Genomic DNA, 22471 nt, shown 5'->3' with positions numbered 1-22471 from the left:
AAAGAATGAAATAATGCCATTTGCAGCAACATGGATGGACGTAGAGATCATCACAGTAAGTGAAGTAAGTCAGAGAAAGACAAATATCATGACTTCACTTATATGTGGAAACTAAAAAATGATACAAATGAACTAATTTACAGAACAGAAATAGACTCACAGGCATAGAAAGCAATCTTATGGTTACCAAAGGGGGAGTCTGAGATGAACAGATACAAACTACTATACATAAAATAGATTAACAATAAGGACCTACTATATAGCACAGGGAACTATATTCAATATCTTGTAATAACCTATAAAGGAAAAGAATCTGATACATATAACTGAATCACTTTGCTGTATGCCTGAAGCTAACAGAACATTGTAAACCAACTATACTTCATTAAAAAAAAAAAAATCTTAAAAAAAAAAAGTGAAAAGGCAAGCCACAATCCAGAAGATATTTGCAAAACAAATAAATAACAGGGTTTTTTTCTTCTTTATTTAAACTAAAATCAAAAGCAGTTCACTCATTTCTCCCAATTTCTTCTCATATAAATGATAGTGATTAATATTCAGAATGTATAAAAAATTCCTACAAATCAAAAAGATGAAAACCCAACGGGAAAATGAGCAAACGAGAGTCATTACACAGAAGAAACCATAAGAAAAATGCTTCCTGAGTTACCAGGAAAATGCAAATTAAAGCCTCAAGGAGATACCATTTCACACCCACCAAATTGGCAATAACTTAAGAGTTGGACAGTAGCTAATGGTGACAGGATATGAAGCAACAGTCATTCTTATTCACCGCTCGTGGAGAATAAATTCCCCGAACTGTTTGGGAAGTGGCTTAGCGTGTCCTAGCGCAAGACTTCTTAACCTGGGGCACGTGGTTAGAGTTCAGGGGGCGTCTGTGTGCTCGAATGGGAAAAAAAGTATGTCTGTGTTGTCACTAATCTCTAACTGAAACTTGCTATTTCCTTCCATTAGGAACCAAACCTTTGTGTTACTAGCACTGTACCTGTGACTTGTACCAACCAAGAGAATACAGATTTTGTGTATCACATTGAATTTGTTGCAGATATCTCAAAATACCGTTTCTGCTCACCAGAACTTCGAAATTATGGTCGCTGCTAGACCAATGGCTAAATATGACCATTTAATGGTAGGAGGACATGTATAGCTTTATCACAAATCTGTATTTTTAACATTTTGAAAACTATATTCCAATACGATTGGTTTCCCTTGTCATCCAATGTATTTTATGTATTTTAAAATGTTATTCTAAAAAGTCATCCAAGACTTCACTACTGTACCAAAGGGGTCCATGAAACAAAAAAGCAAATACTAAAATAAGTGGTCCTTAACAAAATGTCTACCCTGGAGAAACTCTTGCCCATATGCATCAGGAGATACGAGCAAAACCCTGGGAGACTGGAAAGGGCCCAAACGCTCACCAGCAATACAATGGATACATTGTAGAATGCAGTACAATTAAAGTTTTTAAAAAGTGCTTGTAGACTCGGGTGGCACTGAGCTAGATGTCTCATGGGCTAATGACATAGTATTATCCACAATCCAGAGGCAGTTTACTCTGTCGTAAGTAGGCTGAGCGTCCCGTCATTCTTGGATGATGGAAGGAGCATAACCAAGTATTAAAAGAGAGGGTGAGTTCATTCTTGCTTGCAAACTTGTCCATTATTCTTGCATTGATTCGCTGCTTAAGGCAAACCAAGGGGATGGTCTAAGGCTCTAAGGCATGACTATCAGTTTCTGCCTCATCATCCTTTACCTGCCTCTCACCTGGCAAGTTATCCCTAACAAGATTGCCACCTTATCTCCCTACATCCCCAGGGCTAGTCATTCAGCAAGGCTAATGGGAGAGAGACTGCTTTTTGTGTAACTGACCACACATCACGTTGGGGGCCTGAGGCTCAAGGCAGGTGGGCCCCAAGACCTCCCCACAACAGGCTGGAGTGGGGTCGGGGCTGGAGGGACAAGCCCTCAGGACGCAGGAATTCAGGACTGACACCGGTTACATTCCATGTGTCTTTTAAAACAAAGCACAACTCGCTCTTCAGTAAACTCTGTGAAATATTATTCTCCCCTTGAACAAAGAAACCTTTACGGCATACTCACTTTTGCTTGGCTTTTAAGAAAACCTCTCAAGCAAAGCTGTGACATCGACCGAGGCCCAGCATCCCGATCCTGGGCGGGATTCCGTCACCGCCAACCCAAAGTCTGTGTCTGCATATGGCTCCTCTGTTACCCGCAACTTTTTTCTTTTTTAAGACAATGAACTTTCCACTCTAATATTATTTTTAATCCAAGGAAAAATCTCCAAGAGCAGGCTGAATTCAAAAACAAAACAACAAAAAATAAACTTTTTAAAAGAGAAAACCCGAGAATGTGATCACACGCAGAACTGAAAAAGCAAAATAAAGCAGCTGAGTTGTGAGGCCCGGAGCGGGGATCGCATCTGATCTGACGATGGATAGCCGCTGGCCCAGGACTTGGGGAACCTGAAATAGCCCCTGCGGGCTGCAGGAAGCAAAGATGGTGATGCTGATGGCAATGGTGATAATGATGGTGATGGCAATCCTGCCACAGCGCCTGGCCTCAAGAGAGCCCTGGCCCTCTGGCCCTGGGTGCCTTGAGGCTGGAGCTGGGGTCTGGGGGGAGGGGCTAGCTCCAGGATCCCACGCTAGGAGCCAGCAGGGTGTGTCCAGCCCAGATACTCCTCAGCCCCTTCCTGTGCACCTCACTGACTCTGACCTCACACGCGAGGGGAGAATGTCAGTGGCCCTGACCCCCTGCTGCTCCTCGGGCACCCAGGTCCCCTGACCAAGGGCAAAGGCAGGGAGTTGTTTTTTGTTTTTTTTTTTTAAAAAGCAAAACTATGAGATGATTGCTCAGGAAAATTGAATGTTCTCCTCATTCCTTAGGGAAGCAACAGCCTAGAATATAGAACACACAACCAGACTCTAAGACGATAGAGTCGGCTACACTAAAATCATACTTTACATCTAATGTTTCACAGTTTAAGAAATGTACTTCCCCCCTTCATGGCTGCCTCTGATCTTCGGACAACCCTACAGCACAGGACCGAGAGACGACAATTTTCTCTTCTTTTTACAACGGATGCCAATGGCCACTTTGTCAGGACGTTGGGAGAATTGAGTTGCATGATGTAGCCAGCACGTAGATCTCCGCATGCTGGCAGAGAAAAGGTTCTCTAAGATAACAATCAGTGAAAAAGCAGGGGGAGAACAGTGACATATGTAATGACTCCGTCTGCATCCAGTGTGAAAGGTTAGCCACCCAGCTTGACGCTCGGTCCGCCCTGGACCCTCCCTGTTGTACTACTTAGCCCCTGGGAAACAACCGCCCTAAGCCCCCCCTTCATTTATTCATCAGGCTTTCACCAGACACCGGTCACAATCACTAACTCTTTGGAAGAGCAGTTTGGCCGTCCCTTCCCTGGGGCAACAGTGACCCCCTGGCTAGCCGAGCCTGGCCACCTCTGCCCAGTGCCGGGAAAGCCACGGCCCTGACCTGCTCACACGGGCTGGGCTCCGGGTAAGAGATTTGACTTCCAGACCCCATCTCCTCCCTAACTCTGCAAGCGGCCTTGGGCAGACACCGGAGCTCCAGAAGCCACAGCTACTGTCGCAAAGGTGAGAGTGAAGGAAATGATGCCCAAAGTGGGGTGACCCCTGGGTGAGGAGGCCCGTCTAGCTGGATGGGCCACACACTTAAAACTCCAAGTCCAGGTCACTTTGAAATGTAGCCAGCCGCCCCCCTCCTTCAGTTCCCAAGTTCTCTTTGTCGGCACCACTGTCCTGCACCCCCTGCCCCCCTACTTCCTAGAAGGAAGAGAGCAGGTGTGTTTAGCATAGGAAAGAAGCCGGCAGATTGACAGGGTGTAGGCTTTTAGATGCTATCGATCTGCCTGAAGCCAGTAATTCTTGACCTGGCCAGAAAAGGTCTAAGGTTTAGATAAAGCAGGTCCTGGAGCCCCTGCCCCAAACACTGTCGGGGGAGGGGGGGGGGCGGAATCTTCGCTAAGCCTGGAGTCTGATAAACTGAGTCTCTTAAAAATGCTCTTTCCTTTTTGTCCATCTGGAATCACCTTTCCCTGCCGCCCCAAAGGCACAAAAATTCAAAGAGCTAATCTCTCGAATAGTTCCCTTCCTGCAGATCAAATTCCAGGGAGCTCAATCAGAGGTAGGGGCTGCTAGTAAGATACGCCATGACTTGTCTCTCTTTCTTTTTCTTAATTTTTATTTTTTGGCAGCGCAGCACGCGGGATCCCAGTTCCCCAACCAGGGATCGAACCTGCACCCCCTGCAGTGGAAGCGCAGGGTCCTAACCGCCAGGGAAGTCACGCAGGAATTTTTACTGTTCACTCTTAACGATGAATTACTTAAACGTCAGTAAACCGGGACTTTCAAAGTAACAGGTTTTGAGTTTTTCTTTCTTTATTGAAAGTGTGTTTTATAGACCTCTTGAATTCATCAATCTGCACTCCAAATTCACCCTTCCTACCCCACGGGCTCCTTCTCCAGCTCAGGACACAAGATCTCCATTTGACCTTGTGTTCAAGTTGGAAACATGGGAATGGCCTTCTCACCCACATGGGCGCCCACCTCTGGGGTCCTCCCCCCTGCTCCCCATGGGGTCCCCTCTCAACAGAGAACCTCTGAACCGAGAGAGATCAGGGTCCTCCTCCAGGGCTCCCCATCTAGGTGCCAGCTAGCTCTCCAACCCCACCCCCAGCCAGCCGCCCTCCACACCCCATTGATCCTGCCCCAGGGCCTTTACTCTTCCTGTTTCTTCTTCCTGGAATGCTCTTAGCAGACCTGCCTTACTCAACACCAGATCTCTCCAGGTTTCCCCTCAGGTCCCTTTTCACAGAGGTCTCCTATATACACCCTCCCCATCGCTGCCCCCTTACCTTGCTTCTCTTCATAGAACGTAGATGTTTTCCAATCTCTCCCAATCCCACGTATTAGCTCTAAGAAGACAGACTGTGTCTCCCAACGGCTCTTGCAGCACCAGGAATGGGCTGGGCACAGAGCAGGTCCAGCACAGCCAACGGCTGCTGAAGGGGCAAACCTGACCTTTCCTCAGGTCTCGGCTGAAACCTCACCTCAGAGGCCCCCCACCCCTCATGCAGTCTCTCCTGTTCCCCCCCCCCCGCCCCCCCGCATCCTCTTTACACCATCAGTGCTTATCAAAACCTGCAATTCCGTTTGCATTTTTCATCAGTAACATCTGCCTTGCCTTCTGGTTCAGGGGTAGGCAAACTGCAGCCCGAGGGTCCAACCCCCACTGCTGCCTGGTTTGATAAAGGTTTTGATGCACGGCCATCCTGCCTGCCTGGTGGAGTGGCTGCGGCTGCTTTTGTGCTACTAGGACAGAGCTGAGTAGTTGCGACAGAAACCTCACAGCCCACACGTCTAAAGGGCCAGGAGGGAGGGAAGGAGGAACAGGAGGGAGGGGGGAAGGAGAGACGGGGGTGGGGTGGGGCGCAAGGGGGGACAGGCAGCAAAGCACACTGGTGGTACGGCAGTTTTACTCAGCGGCTCGGCCCTCCACCTTCAGGAGCCTGCCCACTACCTCGTTCCTCTGTGTCCCATCAGTCACTCATAAATAGTGAAACAAAAAAGCCACGGGGATTTGTTGGCTCCTGTTCGCAAGTCCAGGCGTTGCCTGCTTCAGGGGCAGATGGATCTTGGGTCAAGCACGTTCTGAGCTTTCCGCCGGTCGTGCTGGAGGCCACGTTCGGCCAGGCCTTCTTCCTCCAGGTTCACTGCCAGCCCTCCTGACCACCCAGCAGAGAACCCCAGCGGGCAGGGCGCAGGCCCCGGCACTGAACCCCACTGGCTGACGGTCCCACCTGGGTCAGGGTGCGTCAGGCTTTGACTGGCTGGGCCTGGGCTGTGTGCCCAGCCCTGGTGTGCATCCCACCCACTGCACACGGGAGCCGGGCGGCTCGTGGGGTGAAACAGCCAGGTACTGTTACCCAAGGAAGGGAGGGCAGGCTAGGCCAGCCTTGGGAAGTTTTCAATTCCACCTCAGGACTCTTCTCTGCAATGGGAGACGAGGGATTAGCTTACAAAAATTCACCAGTGCAGCCAACTTCGTTGGTATCTTTTACTCGCACATTAGAGATACAGTTAATGGACGGGAGAGAAGTCACAAGCCTTTTCAATCTCTGTTTTATGCTTTTCCTCCCTGCTGTGTAAAATGCGTTTCCTACTCATTTATTTCAGCGGCTGTATCAATAGTTAAGAGCTGCAAACGAAGCTGACAATCACTTGGTTTCACACGAGAAAACAGAGACCAGAAGTGAAAGAGGGAGCCATCAGTAGTTTTGCTAAATGCCCCATTTATTCTGCAATCAAGGTTCAGAAATGTGGGGACACAAGTGCAGGTTGAGGAATCTCTGTGCAGCCGTCACGTCACAGCCACACTTGAGGGGGGATGGTGATGACGGCGTCTCTGCACAGTAATCCCACTTCTTTTGTTTAAAGCGAACACGGTGAGGATGGATTACCCATCACCAAACCTCTCTGCTCTAATCTTTAAGAACCAGCGGGGCCTTCACTTGTTCGGCCACCTCCTTGCCGGCCAGCGCCTCGACAATCGCCAGGGCAAACTCGAAGCTGGTTCCCGGCCCCCGGCTGGTGACGATCAGGCCGTCCCTTTCCACGCGGTTCTCTGAGTAGCTGTAATGATCTTCGAAATAAAAACAAAAAAGGGTTATGTCCCAGTGGGCTACGCTGGACAGCAAGGAACGCCACTCAGCAGTCCCATTCCCTTGCAGCACTACTACTGGTCTCAAGAAAATCAAAACAAGAACAAGCAAAAACCCCCAGGACAACGAGGTGGCCAGTCCCTCGCGACCCTCCGGCACTCCCAGCTCTCGGCGCACGGCGGGAAGATACCGAGGCTGCCACGCACAGCACAGAGCAGGAGGCGCCACCAGCCGCTGAGATGAAGTGTGTGAACACATGTGACTTCAACGCAGCTGCAGCAGCCATCGTACGTGTGAGGGGGATGCAGAGTGAATGCTAAGCATTCACGTTTCTATTCCACAACACACGCAAGTGTCAATTCTGTGAAGTGAGGGGGAGAGAATACGCACTCGAAAGTATGACTGCAGGAGTTCAGGAAATGCCACCCCAAAATAGGCTGCTTTGCTTTACTGATTATTTTGAGCTAAAAGCACTTGAAAAACAGCACAGGCAGGGAGAGGGAGTGGCTTCTTCGGAATCTCCTTTCCTGCCTAAAGACAGATCATCCGGAAGGAACTCAGAAATCCCCTCCCGGGAGTCTCATCAACCAGGAGAGAAAACTAGAAGTTGACACCACACCCAGACAAACTTTGTCACAACTACTATTCCTCCCATCTACTCTTCGAAGGGTCCCTTCAACTTTCCTAAAAGCCAATTACGCTCCCCTGAGAGGCCTACCTCCCCGTCTCCTTTCTCTATTAAGATGGTATTTAAGCCAGAATTCTAAACCATCTCAGGGAGTTACTCCCTTTTCCCTGGGTATCTCCCATGTATACATGTTAAACTTGTTTTTCTCTGGTCAATCTGTTTTTTTTTTTCAGGGGTCTCAACTAAGAACTCAGAAGGGTAGAGGGAAAATTACTTTTCCTTCTCTACAAAATGCTGGAGGAAAGGGGGATGAGGGTGAACTGGTGTTGAAGGTAGAAACTACCTGTGATACAGACCACCTAGGTAACGCACACACACGCACTCTGCTGCCTCAAAATCAAACAAGCACAAGCTACACATAAGGGATCGGGAGCGGAGGGAGGCGCAGAGGAGGGACCACTCACTCGTCAGGGGTTATTCTCCTCTGTGGCCCCAGATGGCTGTATTTTTGCAAATGTGGTAAGAAATGTGCTTCTCCTATATTCCCAGGAAGTAAACGACACTACCTCCGGGCAAGCCTCAGGGCACAAAGCTGGGATGCCCCGCACCAGCCCCCACAGCTCTCACCCTCCACGCCAGGCAGGCGTCAGCAGACCCTTCCTCCACGCGCGCGCGCGCACGCAGCACCACCGCCCCATGCAGCCTGCCCCACTGCCCTCTCGTGCCGGGAGCTGCTGCCGGCCCCACGGGGGGCCTGGGCTGCTCCCTCTGCCCAGGAAGCTTTTCTCAGCAACTTGCTCTTTCAATTTCAGCATGAGCTCCAAGCCCTCGGAGAGGGCACCTGTGAGCCCTCTCTAAACCAGGTCCCTCAGGTCACTCCATCACAGCGCCCTCCCAGCGCCGAGGAAACAATACGTCTCCTGTTTACTGTCTATTCTGTAAAACGCTGAGCCTTCACCTGCCCGTCTGGCCCAGGGTATTAATGGCACCAAGGAGGTGCCCCCGAGGACCAGGTAAATGAAAGAATGAATGAATGTTCCTCCGCCTGCTGCCTTATCGCGGGACCTCTGCGTCCAGCCTCCCTTCTGGCTGCCCTTCCCTCCACACTCAGCACCACCAAAGGGGGAACCTTTCCAAAGCACAAATCAGAGCACACCCAGTTCCCCCAGGAGAAGCCTTCGCCAACTTTCTCCAGCACCTTGAGGTGACCCTGAACTCCATGTCACGGTGCACAAACCCCGGGGCCTGGCCTGCGCACAGAGACTGGACCAGAAGGAACCAGAGGGGAGACGGAAAAGAAGCCGCATCCAGGTGGGAGCAAACGGTGACATGGATGGGACAGCGGCAACGGAGAGGAAATGAAGGTCTGAGATGTACCTTGGAGATAAAATGCCCAGGCCTTGGGGAAAGACTCGATGTGGAGAGACATCAAGGATGACTCCCAGTCGCCTGTCCTGGGCAACTGGGTGGGCGGGTGGTGGCACCACTCAGTGACGTGGGACACGAAGGACAGAGGGTCCTCTGTGAGATCCTGCCACGCCCAGTCCCTGCAGGGAGAGCCAGGCACACACCGCCTCTGAACCCCTCCCCTCCCCCATGCTCAGTGCAGACCTCCTGCCAGTCCCCCCCCCCCCCCCCCCCCCCCCCCCGCAGAACACCTGAGGACGTGGCTCTATCTTGTTCCCTTTTCTGTTCCCAGAGCCTAAGGAAGAGCTCAGGAAATGCCTGTTCAGTGAACACATACAGAAAAACGTCTCCAGTCCAGTGGTTAAGAATCCACCTTCCAATGCAGGGGACATGTGTTTGACCCCTGGCCGGGGAACTAAGATCCCACATGCCGTGGGGCAACTAAGCCCGCGCGCCGCAACTACTGAGCCTGCGCACTGCAACTAAGACCCAACGCAGCCAAAAAAAAAAGAAAAGAAAAGAAAAGAAGTCTCCTGAGCAAGATGCTTCCGCTGCGTTAACAAGCTTCAGAAACCACGTCCTGATGCTCGTGTCCTTCCAAAGTGGATGAATAACACCTGCAGTGATTGATGTCTTCCCAAACCTCATTAAAAATCACGTCACCCACTGAAACAACTGACTACAGTATGTGAAACATTTCCTAGTTACACTTTTTTAGAAGAAAAGTGGATCCCTGGTTTGAGGGCGAGAGGTTTTCCTAATCTAACCTCATTTCCTGATGGTTAAAGATCATTTTAAATGCTGAACTAGGAAACCGGCTGGGCTGGGTCTCCTGGAGCTGAGACGGACAGGTCAGCGGGAGGCACGGCTCTCAATGGTTCACTTAACAACCTCTTTGTGGGTAAAGTATTACAAATACAGCCTAAACTGGTTAAAGATGTTTAAAGGTTCCATGGTTCTAAGAATCTCAACCAGAAAGAGCAAAAGGTCTACTTACGGACCACCTCCACCTAGTGGAGACAATGAAGAAAACTCCCCGCGCACCAGCCAATTCCCGGCCAACCCGCAGGAGGCATTCATTCCGTTAACTTTAAGCAAACACCCCAAAGCCTCTCTCAAAGCCCAGAGATCAAACACCTGGGGAGGCCAGGGGCCAGGGGGCAGCAACGAACGGCAGCTTTTACCTGTACACCCCTCACCTACGTGGTCTGGGCGCCACAGGTGGAGGAGTCGCCACAGAGACGGGGCATCCCAGAGAGCCCGAGATATTTACTATCTGGCCCTTCAAGGAAAAGCCGCCGACCCCTGAGCACAGCAGTTCTGGGTTCAAATCCAGGTCTGCCATCCAGTAGCTGTCTGACCCCTCTGAGCCTCCTTTTTCTCTTCTGTAAAATGGGGATGATACCAACCTAAGAGGATGATCATGGGAACCCAGCCGAACCAAACGCGAGCAGAAAGTGGTGGTGTCACTACCGCAGACATGGCCAGGCAAGGGCAGCCTGTTCACTGTGGCGTCCCCAGCACTCAGCACACAGCCAGGCCTACTGATCTTAACACGACGTTCACCACGAGGACGAGACAGAGGGCCTCCCGGAGGAGACACCCAGGAAGCGATTACAGCTCCACCTCTCAGAATGTTCTGAAGGGGCAGAAACTGCAAACATTTTTCTCTTACAAGAGGACTTACGTGTAAGAGGACAGAATGCAATGCTGGTAACTTAGGCGTGTGGGGGGCCTCACCAGGACAGAGGCGCCCGAGAGTTAACAATCTTATCTTTTTCTAGTTCTGATCAGCCTCAACTTCCTGAGGCGTTACAAGGAAAGAGCCACAAAGATACACGTGCAGATAACGGGGAACATGTTCCACTCCTTCTTCCATCTCATGTGTCATAACTACTAAAGGAAGCCCGATTCTGTTCTTTCTAACCCTCCAAAACCCCTCCATTAGCTCAAAGTAAATTAAATCCCTACACTAAAAATTCCCAGAAACCAGAGCCTTTAAAAGAAAAGATCAATTTTCACAAAGATGGTTTTACTGACAACTTAGTATCTTTCTGCCAACTAAACTCATAGGTTTTCCAAGAAAATACTACTTTGGATCAGATTTAAGAATACACAGAATCTGCAACACCGAGCGTGAACCCGGACATAAACTACGGACTCTGGGTGACGATGACACGGCAGCGCGGGTTCATCGACTGCAGCAAAGGCACCGTCTGGTGGGGGAAACAAAGCTGACGGTGAGGGGGATGGGGTGGGGTACTGGGGGTTTAGGGAACCGCTGTACTTTTTTGCTTAATTTTGCTGTGAACATAACACTCCTCTAAAAAATAAGGTCTATTAATCTTTTTAAAAAGGCAGTGAATGAAAAATGCATCACTTTACTTTGCGATGAAAGCATTAACATAAGAAAAAATGTACTTGCCCTACTTTTAGTTCAGAATAAGTCCAGAGCAGAACAGAGATAGACAAGAAAATCCATCAGTCGCGCGGCTGTTTTCAAATCCGCTTTTGATACCATTAGTCTTTTATTTTTTTTCCAACATCTTTATTGGAGTATAATTGCTCTACAACGGTGTGTTAGTTTCTGCTGTATAACAAAGTGAATCAGCTGTACGTGTACATATATCCCCATATCTCCTCCCTCTTGCGTCTCCCTCCCACCCTCCCTAACTATTAGTCTTTTTATTTAGCCACTGGTTTTTGGTTGGTGGGTGTTTTAAACAGAGCCGGTCACTCGGTCTCCCTGCTGGCTGAACGCCAGTCGAACCACTTTTGCCTTCTAAGTGGGAATCTGTGATTCCCTGCACTTATCCACACCAGCGTGATTTTCCTCTCTCTCTGCATGTTCCAGGGTCTCTGCCTCCCTGTGATATGCACTCCAGGGACAGAGGAAGATACCACCTGACAAAAGACACTACCTGGCTGGTGCTCTGAATGTCACGCTGAGAAGCGGCGGCTACACAGCTGTACGTCCAGGAGCTTGGTTACATTGTTTTGCTGTTAATTACACACTGCCTCATATTTTTAAGTCTGATGCACATCTCTGCAAGCTGTTAACTCTTGGAGGGCAGAGACAATGACGTGCTTTTTAAAAATAATCTCCAAGGGACAAGCAACAGTATGAGAATTTTTTTAAAAGTTGATCAATTATAGGTTATACTATTAGGTTAAAAAAGCAAGCTGTAGGATGTACTTACTAGATCTCATGTGAGTAACAATATTAAACTGCAAGGAATAATGAGTATGTGCAGAGAAAGTTCTAGAGTTTCACAGGAAAACTTAATAGAAGTTAAATGTGAAAAGTAGAAAGGTGCTGGGGAAGTTAGAGAGAAGAGAAACACTTCCTTTTACTTCACCCCTTTCTGTACTGTTTGCATTTTTTTTTTTACCATGAATAGAAATTGTTTTCATAAAAATAAATGAATGAAAGTTAAACATCTAGCTGATATTTATAAAAGAAGCCCATGAGCGAAGGAACAGGCCTGCCTGCCACCCGGGCCTCCTCTGGAAGAAGAGAGCAATGTCCATTTTACTTTCGACTGTGGGCAAAAGGGCACATTCTGAAATCGCTATCAAGGTTTAAAATTTACCCTCAGGCCGCTGGCAAAGTATTGAGTAAAAATACTCGTTAAATTGGCATTTTGCGCCACTCCGAGCCAGGCCGGCCTTTGGCTCAGCGCCTGCGTTCCCGTTAGGGTGCATGTCTGCAGACCCACACCGTCAGGGGGCGCACACGTAGACACCCACACCATTAGCCCGTCTCTCTCACTGAAACACTTGCAAAGAAAGTGAGGAACACATCACACCCCAACCCACAGAGAATCCCTACGTACTACTGTCTACCAAGTGGGAGACAATGCTATAGCACAGCTTTCTGAGTAGGTCTTTTGGCACATTACAATATAAGCATGTACTTACTTCCGTCCATCATTTTGTCTTTAGCAAGTGGGTGTGTTGTAACTTTGCTTCCAAAACCTATTTCATGAGCCAACAGAGCCGTAGGTCCTAAAAAGAAGATAAATAAAAAGCCTTAAATGTAGACACAGAAAAACCCATGTTTTAAAAATCGCAGCAGCAAAACTGTTCTTCAAAATCAGGGGCTCTTACCTAAAATATGCTTACGATTCTGAAACTAAACACTTCTTAGTATGAGAGGTAAAGTATGTTTATAATAAACCATCTGCTGAGCACATGCGGCAAAAACGCACGAACTTAAAACACGTCAATAACCATTTAATCAAAAATATCTACTTTTATAGCTGAGGAGCAAACAGATAAATAGAACATGCCCCCTCGAGGGACAGGCTGCAAGTGTAACAGGGTACAAAGGAGGGGGAGACCATGGAGGGCAAAACGTCCTGCCTTACCCTTTGCACATGGAAGATTTAGTTACATATTAAAGGCAACTAATACTCTCTGAACCCCTGGGCTTGACTGCTATTGTAGAGACTAGTTTTATTTTTCTACTTGAGAATGAAAAATTAGCACTCATCCGTCTGTCTATCCAAATGTATCAGGTGGTAGGATTATTAAAATGAATGGGACATTGTCCCAGCCCCGAAGGAGACACCTGTGAAATGCCCACGTCTGAGATACAAAGGCACTGGCGTTTCTGTCTTACAACGACGCACTTAAGAACCCTGCGCAAATGCCCCCTGTGGTCCTCTACATGCTCCCTCTTAAAATGAAGGTTAAAAAAAAATATACCGCTGCTAACTTGAGATTTTTATGAATGGTCAACTTCACTGATAATCACAAGCGTATTTTGTAGGGTCACAGTCCTCAAATAGGGACTAAGACAAAAAAGTCCCTATTTGTTATCTTAAAACTTTTAGAAAAGTAGTTTTTCTACCTTTTTCCTCTAAGCCACCAGAAAGTAACAGAAGAAAAACTTTCTAAGGCCTAATGTCACACCTAGAAAAACTTCAGAAGAGCACCGTGGCCTTCTAAATGGTTAGGGCACTGTGGTTAACATCCCAGGACGGACTCTGCACACTTTAACTCCAGCAAACCCAAGCACTTGCTCTCATGACCTTTCGTTTTACAGCACCGTTCCAAGGATAAAGTGGTTATATAACGGACCTACCTACAGGCTACTCAGATCTTACCTGCTACTAACAGGAAGATCAAACAAATGATACGTAATTACATAAGCTTTCTGTCTTAACGTCAGGTGTCAGTTTCATACCAAGTCCTCACTTATATCTTAACTGGAGGGCCTCTTAAATATACTTGACGCCCCCTTCCTCCTTACTTGTATGCTGCATACGAGAGCTATGTTTGGTAGCAAATCCTAAGAGTGTGTAAAAATTGAGTAATTATCTCAATTTTTATTTGATGTACTCATGAATTACCTTTAATTCTTATTTTGTAAGATTTTAAGAAAAAATAATTTCCTACATCATATATTTTAAAGCAAATTTCAAGCGAGGACTGATCGTACATGAGGACAGCAGGTCATACAGTGAGCGAGGAATTTTTAGGCCGCTCCCTCCAGGTGATAAAATGGCTGCCTATAACATCAATAGCTGTACGGTAAGCTCATAATTACTGCTTGCCGGGGCTTCAGAATCCTAGCTGCAAAACTCGAGGGGACACTTAACTGCTCCTACTACTTGAGATTCCGGTGGATGAAATGTGGCCGAGTCTGCAACAGGGGTCCAGCTCTGAGCAGGGAGCAGAAGGTTCAGGGAACAGAGAGGGTCCAGTGGACAGAATCGCCTTGGGAGGCCCAGAGGCGAAAGCCAACAGCGCCACCGTGTGGTGATGTACAGAGGGAACAGCACGCCCGGCAACCGCCCCCAGCTTGCACCTGCAGCCCAGCGCTCGCCCGCAGCCTGCTCGTCACCTCCAGGCTTCCTTCCCCTGCCCCACCCAGAGTGAATCTCGTTTTCTTTTCTTCTCAAGGCAGCCTCCCTTCCAATTTCTGTCTCTCCCATTCACTCCACATTAGGGGTTAAGTTAACATTCCTTCAGTTCAATAAACTGTTCCCAATTCCTAACTGCGACATTTAAGAATCATCTTGTTCTCATCTGCTGATTTAAACACCCGAATCTCTCCCATCACTCGTCCCAACCTCGCTGCAATCTCCTCCACACGCCATCACGCTTCTCCTACTTTGTGCAGCACCCAGAGGGGCAGTGCAGGACATTCAACAGGACAACAGGTCACTAGCTCCGTTCACTTTACAATGTGGATGTAAATGACGACAAGGCCTGTGTGTCTTAGCAGCGTGGGATTCAAGTCTGCCTGAACACAACACCCTGAACCAGACATGGCTGATAATTCTGCTACTTTGGTGACACAAAAGGACAAACTGATATGCGGTTTTTACTTGCAACACAGTCCTAAGAGGACAAACCCAGCCCAAACCCTTCCTTTCTTCCTTTAGGTAAAGCACTAAAAATGAGGCAGAGGGGAGGGTCAGCACGTGGGGAGGGGGGGTGGACTAAGCCCTTGCACGAATGACAGCACCTCTGTCTTCCTCCACAAGGAGGGCTGCAGCGTCCTTCAGCAGACAGAAATCCCCGAGCCCCAAGGGCAGGTCAGAGGTCAGTGCTGACCGGAACCCAAGGACGGGGCTTGCCAGGTGGTTGCCCCTCAGTCCTTCCCGGTCTTTAATGCAGAGGTTCTCAAACATGTAAAGGGGTCTTAGGACCCCTCTAGCTATTATACGAGTTACATTTATCAGTATCTGCCATGCTAGAAATTAAAACTGGGACAGGTTTACAACATAAGAATACTCGAGCACACAAGCCATGCCTGAATGATGACATCGTCATACTCTGATGGCACTCTCGTGAGAATAAGAAGGAAAAAGGCAAATAATGTGTTCATAGTATCTGCTCTGCCCTTACGAACCCTCTGAAAAAACTCCAAGAACCACTGCTGTAATGCAGTCCCCAGATCCCCGGCCTATGACTTCTTTTAAAAAGTCTATTGTATTGAAGAAAATATCAACACATCATTTTAATTAACCGTCCATACATTCATCTCTTTATTTGCTCTTTTTCTTTTTTTTTTTTTTTTTTTTTGCGGTACGCAGGCCTCTCACTGTCGTGGCCTCTCCCGTTGCGGAGCACAGGCTCCGGACGCGCAGGCTCAGCGGCCATGGCCCACGGGCCCAGCCTCTCCGCGGCATGTGGGATCTTCCCGGACCGGGGCACGAACCCGTGTCCCCTGCATCGGCAGGCAGACTCTCAACCACTGCGCCACCAGGGAAGCCCCTATTTGCTCTTTTTGACAAACATTTAATGAAGACCTATGAATAAGGAAAGCACCTGCCAAAATCACACTATGAAAAAAATGCAAGATGGCAGAATATCATCTGATATTAGAGCAAGAAGGATGGACTTTAAAATGGTATCAAAAACCAAAGTATTACTAGGTTTCAAAGATGTGGAGACATCGACAAAGCACCAACAGCCTTACTCTAAATTAAGTGGCAGAGAATACAGTACCTAAGACCCAGCTCTCAACACTGGGGACCAGGCAGGAAGCCCCCCAGGGCAAGCACACGTCAGAGCTCTGACGCTGGCCCAATTCTTGCTGACCCTGTGCGGGCAGAAGTACTTCCTGGCATGGGGATTTGTCGTAACAAGCTGTTTACTGAGTGCCAGAGGGGCCACGTTCTCCTCCAGGTCCACCAAACAGGGAAAACACTAAGTTTCACAGAACGTAGACCAAAGGCAGGGAGAGGCAGAAAACGGAACTGTAGTAATTTCTGAGATGACATCAGCCTCATGCCCCAAACGAAATACACCGATACAGATGCCCTTCACGCCTCAGGAAGGGGAAGAAGTACTGGGAACACGATCTTCTAACTAAAGACGACCCCGTCACGTATTTTTTGAAGAAAGCCAACAACACACTTGAACACAGGACGGCTCTGTACTTACCCGCACAGATGGCGGCGATGAGGCCCTTCCTCTTTTCTTGTTCCTTCAGTATCTCCTTCACAGCAGAGGACTAGTCAAAGAAAACCAAAAACACAGCAAGTTGTCATTAAGCTGCAGCCAGTCTCTGGCTGGTAACTCTGGCAGAATCTGATTTTAGCTTAAACCACAAGGTCTTCAATCTATTTTTCAACAATACTGCTAAATCATCAATGCGTAGTGTTCCTACATCCTTAAACCCAATCAAGGCATTTATTATAAGAAAAAGGTACCCTTTTCTTAAAGATGTTTCAAGGTAAGAAAAGCAATTTCCCTTGGGCATATTAACCCTTGCCATTTTGTACTCTAGGGAGAAAGACACAGAAGGGAGGAAATGTGCTGTTCTGGGTGTTTTCCGACAGCAAAGTAGGGAGCGGAGCTCAGCAGCCCCAAATGTCTGATTCCACCTGCCTCATGAGCTTCTGTGTGCCCTGCCCCTGCCACCTCTCTCTCTTCTTCTTCCTGCAGGCTAACTCTTCACACAAGACAAAAAGAAGCAGCAGCGGCTTCTTTTATGCCATTTTTCATTCAAGCTGGCAGCTCCAGCCCCCTGCAACCTCCCTAACCCCGATGGTTGAGCAGACAGCCAATCTCTTATCTTTCTAGGCTTAACCCTTCTCACAAGCACAAAATTAATCATTCTGCTGCGGCTGGGGGAAAAAAACAAGCAGTCTTACATCTGAACTGCGTTCACAGCATCTGTTCGTAACTGTTTCACCAATTCCGCTTACTTCTATAGTAAATGTTATCAGAAACTTTTTTTAAAAATTAAGCTAGAACAGCACTTTGTTAATTTCACCTTTTCCTAATCTATTCACAGCCTCCTTCCTGAAATATTTTAGCAGCAAACCCAGCAGAATACGAGAGGCTGAAGCCCCCCAGCTTTACCTGGGATAAATTCTGTGCGCCCAGACCACCTCCTGGCATAACCACCACATCGTAAGGTCCCTGTAACAGTTCAAAAATGAAAAAGGACGTGAAGATGTTTCACTTGAAGTGTGCGTTAAACAGGAACACTTTCACATCAGAGCAAAACGCTGTTCACAGAAAAACAGTTAAATTAGGGGTTTCTCTATAATGGGATACTGTAACTAGTAAAAACTGCAGAAAATCTGTATACAGTAACATGAAACGATGTCCATGCTGCAGAACTGCAGGCGTTATCATGATCTCATTCCTGTACAAAGAATAAATATACACACGCATGTAGATGCATGTGTGTACACACCTCTCAGTGCCCCCACATACATGTGTACAGTATACAGACACTCATGGACAAAGGAGATCGCCAACTGAGGCAGGGTGGGGGGAGGGCAAGAACAGGAAAGGGACACTTAGCGTTTGACTCTGCGTTTGTCTATACCGCGTGAATTGTTTTCAACAAGAATGTACATAGTAATAAATAACTAAAAACAAAACAAACTCTAAAAGGCACAAAAAGTTTTTCTTAACCTTATGAAAAATGGAACTTGGAGGATAAAAATGAGGTAACATTTTAGTATTCCAGATACCAAAACACCCTAGAAGTCTAATGATTTCAAACTTGCTGAAGTTACAAATAGAAATTGGTTTAATACAGTATCTTAAATTGTTAAAAGCTTTAAAAATTTAGTCATTAAGCAAATGAAATGAAAATTTACATTTTTAGTCCAACATATACTATTTAGAGTTACTTTTAAAGACTGTAAAATGTCCTATGTTGTTTGAAAACCAAGCAAAACTTAGAACAATATTTGTGAAGTACAGAATTTTTTCCACTCCTTTTGGAAACTGAACTAAACACTAAATAGACACAAGATGTCACCTGTTCTAAAATACCCAGACGCCACAGGACAAAAAGGAACAGGGAAGGAATATTTACTCCTACTCTCTCATTTTTAACCTGCTATTTAGAAAATTTCACCAATTTATGTGAAATACCAATATTCTTACACTCCACAGTCTAGCAAATAAATCTGAAATATCTGGATCTATTAGAAAGGAATACATTTTTTTCTATGCATTTGAGAGTGAGGCATAGGGAAATCAGGCTCCAGGTTCCCCAGGAGGGCAGAGATGGCCGTCCATGAGAGGGCTCTGCTTGCTTTTCTGCCACAGCTCTGCTCCAACAGGGTACAGCCTACACTCCTGTCACACCGGGCCCTGAAGCCTGAGCCCGGTGAAACCGTGTGCAAAGCTGTCTGGTATACGTAGCGGGGGGCATGCTTCTGAGGAAAGGGACCACAGCTCTTGACAGATTCCTGGAAGTGTTGGTCCCCCTCAAAAGGAAGAACCGCAATAATGAAAAAGTGACCAATTTCTGGGGACCTCTTACCCCTCCCTTAATCCGACCACAAATCAAGTATGAGTTGTTCCATGTAACATGAATCACACAACCACGTCTGTGTCACTGATAAAGGAAAGATAAGAAGTAGCTTTCAAGTAAAGAGTAAAAAATGAATGGGAAATGTCCACTTGACTCTTTTATATTAAGTAACATAATTATAAGCAGAGGACAGGCTGCCTGTATGAGCCAGAACACTGATGAAAGGGTCCCACCCATCCACCCACACTGAGCACACGTGGTTATCAGGGACCTGCCAGGTTCCGTGGATACACAGTGGAAAAAGGCAAAGTCCTTCACTTCCCAGGGCTTAGTTTAGTGCCGAAGACGTCCAAGCAAAGTAACTTTCTTAAAATAAGTCTGTGCTAACAACAGTCTTAGATGTAGCCAAGAGACAGTTCAAGAAACTGATAAAGAAGCCAGAGGAAGGAATAATTCCAAGTATATGGAACAAACCTGTTTTTTTGCATCTTCTAGACTGGCATCAGGACAAATGACAACATCTCGGCTACACTGTACCGGGTCTTTTCCAGTCAGACCTGCAATGGTGACCTTAATCTGAGAGAAAGACATCATCACGATATTTAAGAACACTGAAACATAAATTTAGAGTAACATTTCCACAGCTGCCCTGTGTTTTAAAATAACTGGGCAGGAAATACTGCAACCAAACCATGCTGACCTTAGGCTATTAGGATGGCTAAATATATTTAATCACTAGGTCTGTCCCACTTTGCCTGGAACAGTATGAATTAAAGATGCTGTCCCAGCACCCTGTCTGCTTAGCGTCCTTTCTCCCACAAGTGTTCTGGTTTAGGTGATAAATTATATGATCATCCTAGCAATAATCCACCTGGCAAAGTTGCTGCTGCCATTTAACCCTCCTGGTATTTTCTTCAGGTAGAAAACAAGTTAAAACAACGAAGTGCTACTCCGCCTTGCAAAAATTTACAAAGTTGACAAAACTGGAAAAAATGGGAATTTTCCTCACTGCTGGTGGGCCCACATCGTAGTACTTTGGATAGTCATCTGACAAGATCTAGTAACATCAACCACGCAACTAGCAATTCCTTTTAGGCATAGAGCCTAGGAAAACTGCTAAACCTGTGAACAACGAAACCTGAACAAGAATAGTACAGTATTAGAATGCTGTGAAACAGTGTAATAAAGGAATGGGTAGACTGGCATATCCCTACAGTGCAGTACTTAGCAGCAGGTTTATTGTCTTTTATTTGACCATGCCACGCGCGGCATGCGGGATCTTAGTTCCCCAACCAGCGACCGAACCCGTGCCCCCTGCAGGGGAAGCACGGAGTCCTAACCACTGGACCGCCAGGGAATTCTCTACGCAGTACTTTTAAATAAACAAACTGGATCTATACTTTTACTACAACGTGGGCACTTTATTTTATTGATTGTTTCTGTGCCTCAGTTCCTTCAACTGTAAAATGAGAATGGCAATAATTCATAAGGTTATAAAATTTAAAAAAGTTTATATAAGTGCTTAGAATGATACCTACCACTCAGTAAATGCTATTTAAGTATTCACTATGGTTATATGTGGTTTATACCACAGACATGCAAAATGAGAACCACCCTCTAATGCTACTTTAAAGACACGCATACGTCACTGTGAGGACGCCAGTTACCTCTGGGGCAAGAAAGGGAAAGGGATTAGGGAAATTTACAAAGAGGGCTTTGCAATGCCTTCTTCCTTTAAAGCACCTGTTCTTCAAGGCACAGGTCAGAAAAAAATATAGCAAAATGTTAACAAGCAGTCAATGTGCACAGTAGATAAACAGGTGGAATCAGTCCCTGTACTGCCGTGTCTGTCTGAAATACTTCATAAAGTACATGGAACATTACTTTATTCAAAATGACTTATAAAAATCCAAAACTGTTTTAAAAGAGAGGAGGGCTAGAAAACTTTGGGGGACATACTCCAGCTCGTCTCATGACATCGACAGGGATGACCGTCTCCATCTCCTCTGCTCCTGTAGCCAGGATGACCAGAGCTCTTTTTGAAGCCATTTTGATGTTGGATTTTTTAAAGATGTAACTGAAAAAAAGAAAAAAAAAAAAAAAGATTTTCGAAAAACTTTCACTGCGACTCTGTAAGAGCCAACAACTTCAATCTTAGGAACATTTTTAAGGAGAGTAACTAAGTGCCTCCTAGGGAAAAGGTTTTGATACACAAACACAACTGAACATGAAAAATGCATTTTAGATTAACGCTGGTTTTCACAGCATTTCAACTGATGTTTTTTGAGATGAAAACTCAGTAAGGTTGCCAACACGCTGGTATTGTTTAGATTTTCTTTTATCGTGTTTTTAAAAATCAAATTTCTAGTAATATATTGCAAATGTAAATTTTCCAAGACACAAGTACATGGGTCTTTCATTTCACACGACGCGGGGGAGGTACAAAGTCGTCTTTTTTCAAGTACTATTTCACAGAGAAACGACAAAACTTTATTACCTGGGTGAGAAACGAAATACACTCTTTAGCAATTAGCTCCTGAGATTTTTGGAGGGGATTTTTTTTTTAGTTCCAATAACTGCACTAAAAATTCGGGGGAGGTTAACAGTGTTAAATATTTGAACACACTTTTTTTTTTTTAAATAACGGAGAAAAATGGTAATTCCCCCTCACTACGCTCAATGCAGCTAGATTCTCTCTTTGCACTTAGCAAACGCCGTTGTAAACGACGGCTGCTAAGCCAGGGTCTGAATAGTTCTTAGCCTGTTCTCTTTCCGCAGAGTTTGTCTTCCGTGAACTGATCTAGGTAAAACGATGCTAACACACACAGGATTAACTAGCTCCCAGCTGGTGGGAGGCTATGCACGCAAATTCCGGCAGCTTTAGCGTTGCTACTACGCTGGCGGCCTAACGGCGTCCTCTGCTTATGTCAGAAGGCCGCCCACTCCTCAAACGCTGCGAGACGCCGGCCAGGTCCGCGCCGCCTCCGGGAACCCCCGAAGGTCCAGCGGGCGGCCGGCGCGCCCTCGCCGCCCGCGGCGCCACGGCCTGCGCACACGCCGGGTTCCCCAAGACGCCGACCTGAACCTCGCCTCTCTTCCCAGGGACGCGGAGACTCGGCCCGTTCCAGCGGCACCTCTACCCGGAGGACGACAGAGGCAGAACGGGACTAACCCAGGACGCACGCACGCGCGCCGCCACGCTCCGGTCTCAGCCCCTCACTGCGCAGGCGCGCGCCGTCCGGCTTCTCATTGCCCCTCACTGCGCAGACGCGCGCCGTCCGGCCCGGCTCCTCAGCCTCGCACTGCGCAGACGCACGTCGCTCGCATCACGTTACGTCACATCCGGCCGAACCCACCCTGGAGAACGGGTGGGAGGCGCCTACCCTTCTGCGTGGAGATCGTGCTCCTGGGGTTGATTCCATTTGGAACAACCGGCACCGCGGGA

The 22471-nt window shown here is 47.2% G+C and overlaps 1 protein-coding gene across 1 annotated transcript; it reads right to left on the bottom strand.

Annotated features, from left to right (window-relative positions):
- Positions 1 to 6554: 6554 nt before the first annotated feature.
- PARK7 (Parkinsonism associated deglycase) lies at positions 6555 to 22109 on the bottom strand. Its single transcript, XM_065882919.1, has 7 exons — positions 22106 to 22109; positions 20986 to 21103; positions 19501 to 19602; positions 17610 to 17669; positions 16686 to 16755; positions 12705 to 12791; positions 6555 to 6729 (listed from the first exon to the last, which is right to left on the bottom strand). The coding sequence occupies exons 2-7, from the start codon at positions 21073 to 21075 to the stop codon at positions 6569 to 6571; spliced, it is 570 nt and encodes a 189-aa protein (XP_065738991.1). The 5' UTR covers positions 21076 to 21103; positions 22106 to 22109; the 3' UTR covers positions 6555 to 6568.
- Between the last annotated feature and the right edge of the window lie 362 nt (positions 22110 to 22471).

This window comes from Phocoena phocoena, chromosome 1, assembly GCF_963924675.1.
Source record: "Phocoena phocoena chromosome 1, mPhoPho1.1, whole genome shotgun sequence".
NCBI classification, from domain to species: domain Eukaryota; kingdom Metazoa; phylum Chordata; class Mammalia; order Artiodactyla; family Phocoenidae; genus Phocoena; species Phocoena phocoena.
The sequence above is the reverse complement of the archived record's forward strand: the minus strand, read 5'-3'. Positions and strand labels throughout refer to the sequence as shown.

Bases quoted from the DNA above. Each gene is read 5' to 3' on its own strand.
- PARK7 (XM_065882919.1), bottom strand. From the start codon at position 21,075: ATGGCTTCAAAAAGAGCTCTGGTCATCCTGGCTACAGGAGCAGAGGAG. The intron at 19,603-20,985 runs GTATGTCCCCCA...TCTTTCTCTCAG, and splicing joins ATGTCATGAGACGAGCTGGA to ATTAAGGTCACCATTGCAGG. The intron at 16,756-17,609 runs GTAAAGCTGGGG...TTCTTTGACTAG, and splicing joins GCGCACAGAATTTATCCCAG to TCCTCTGCTGTGAAGGAGAT.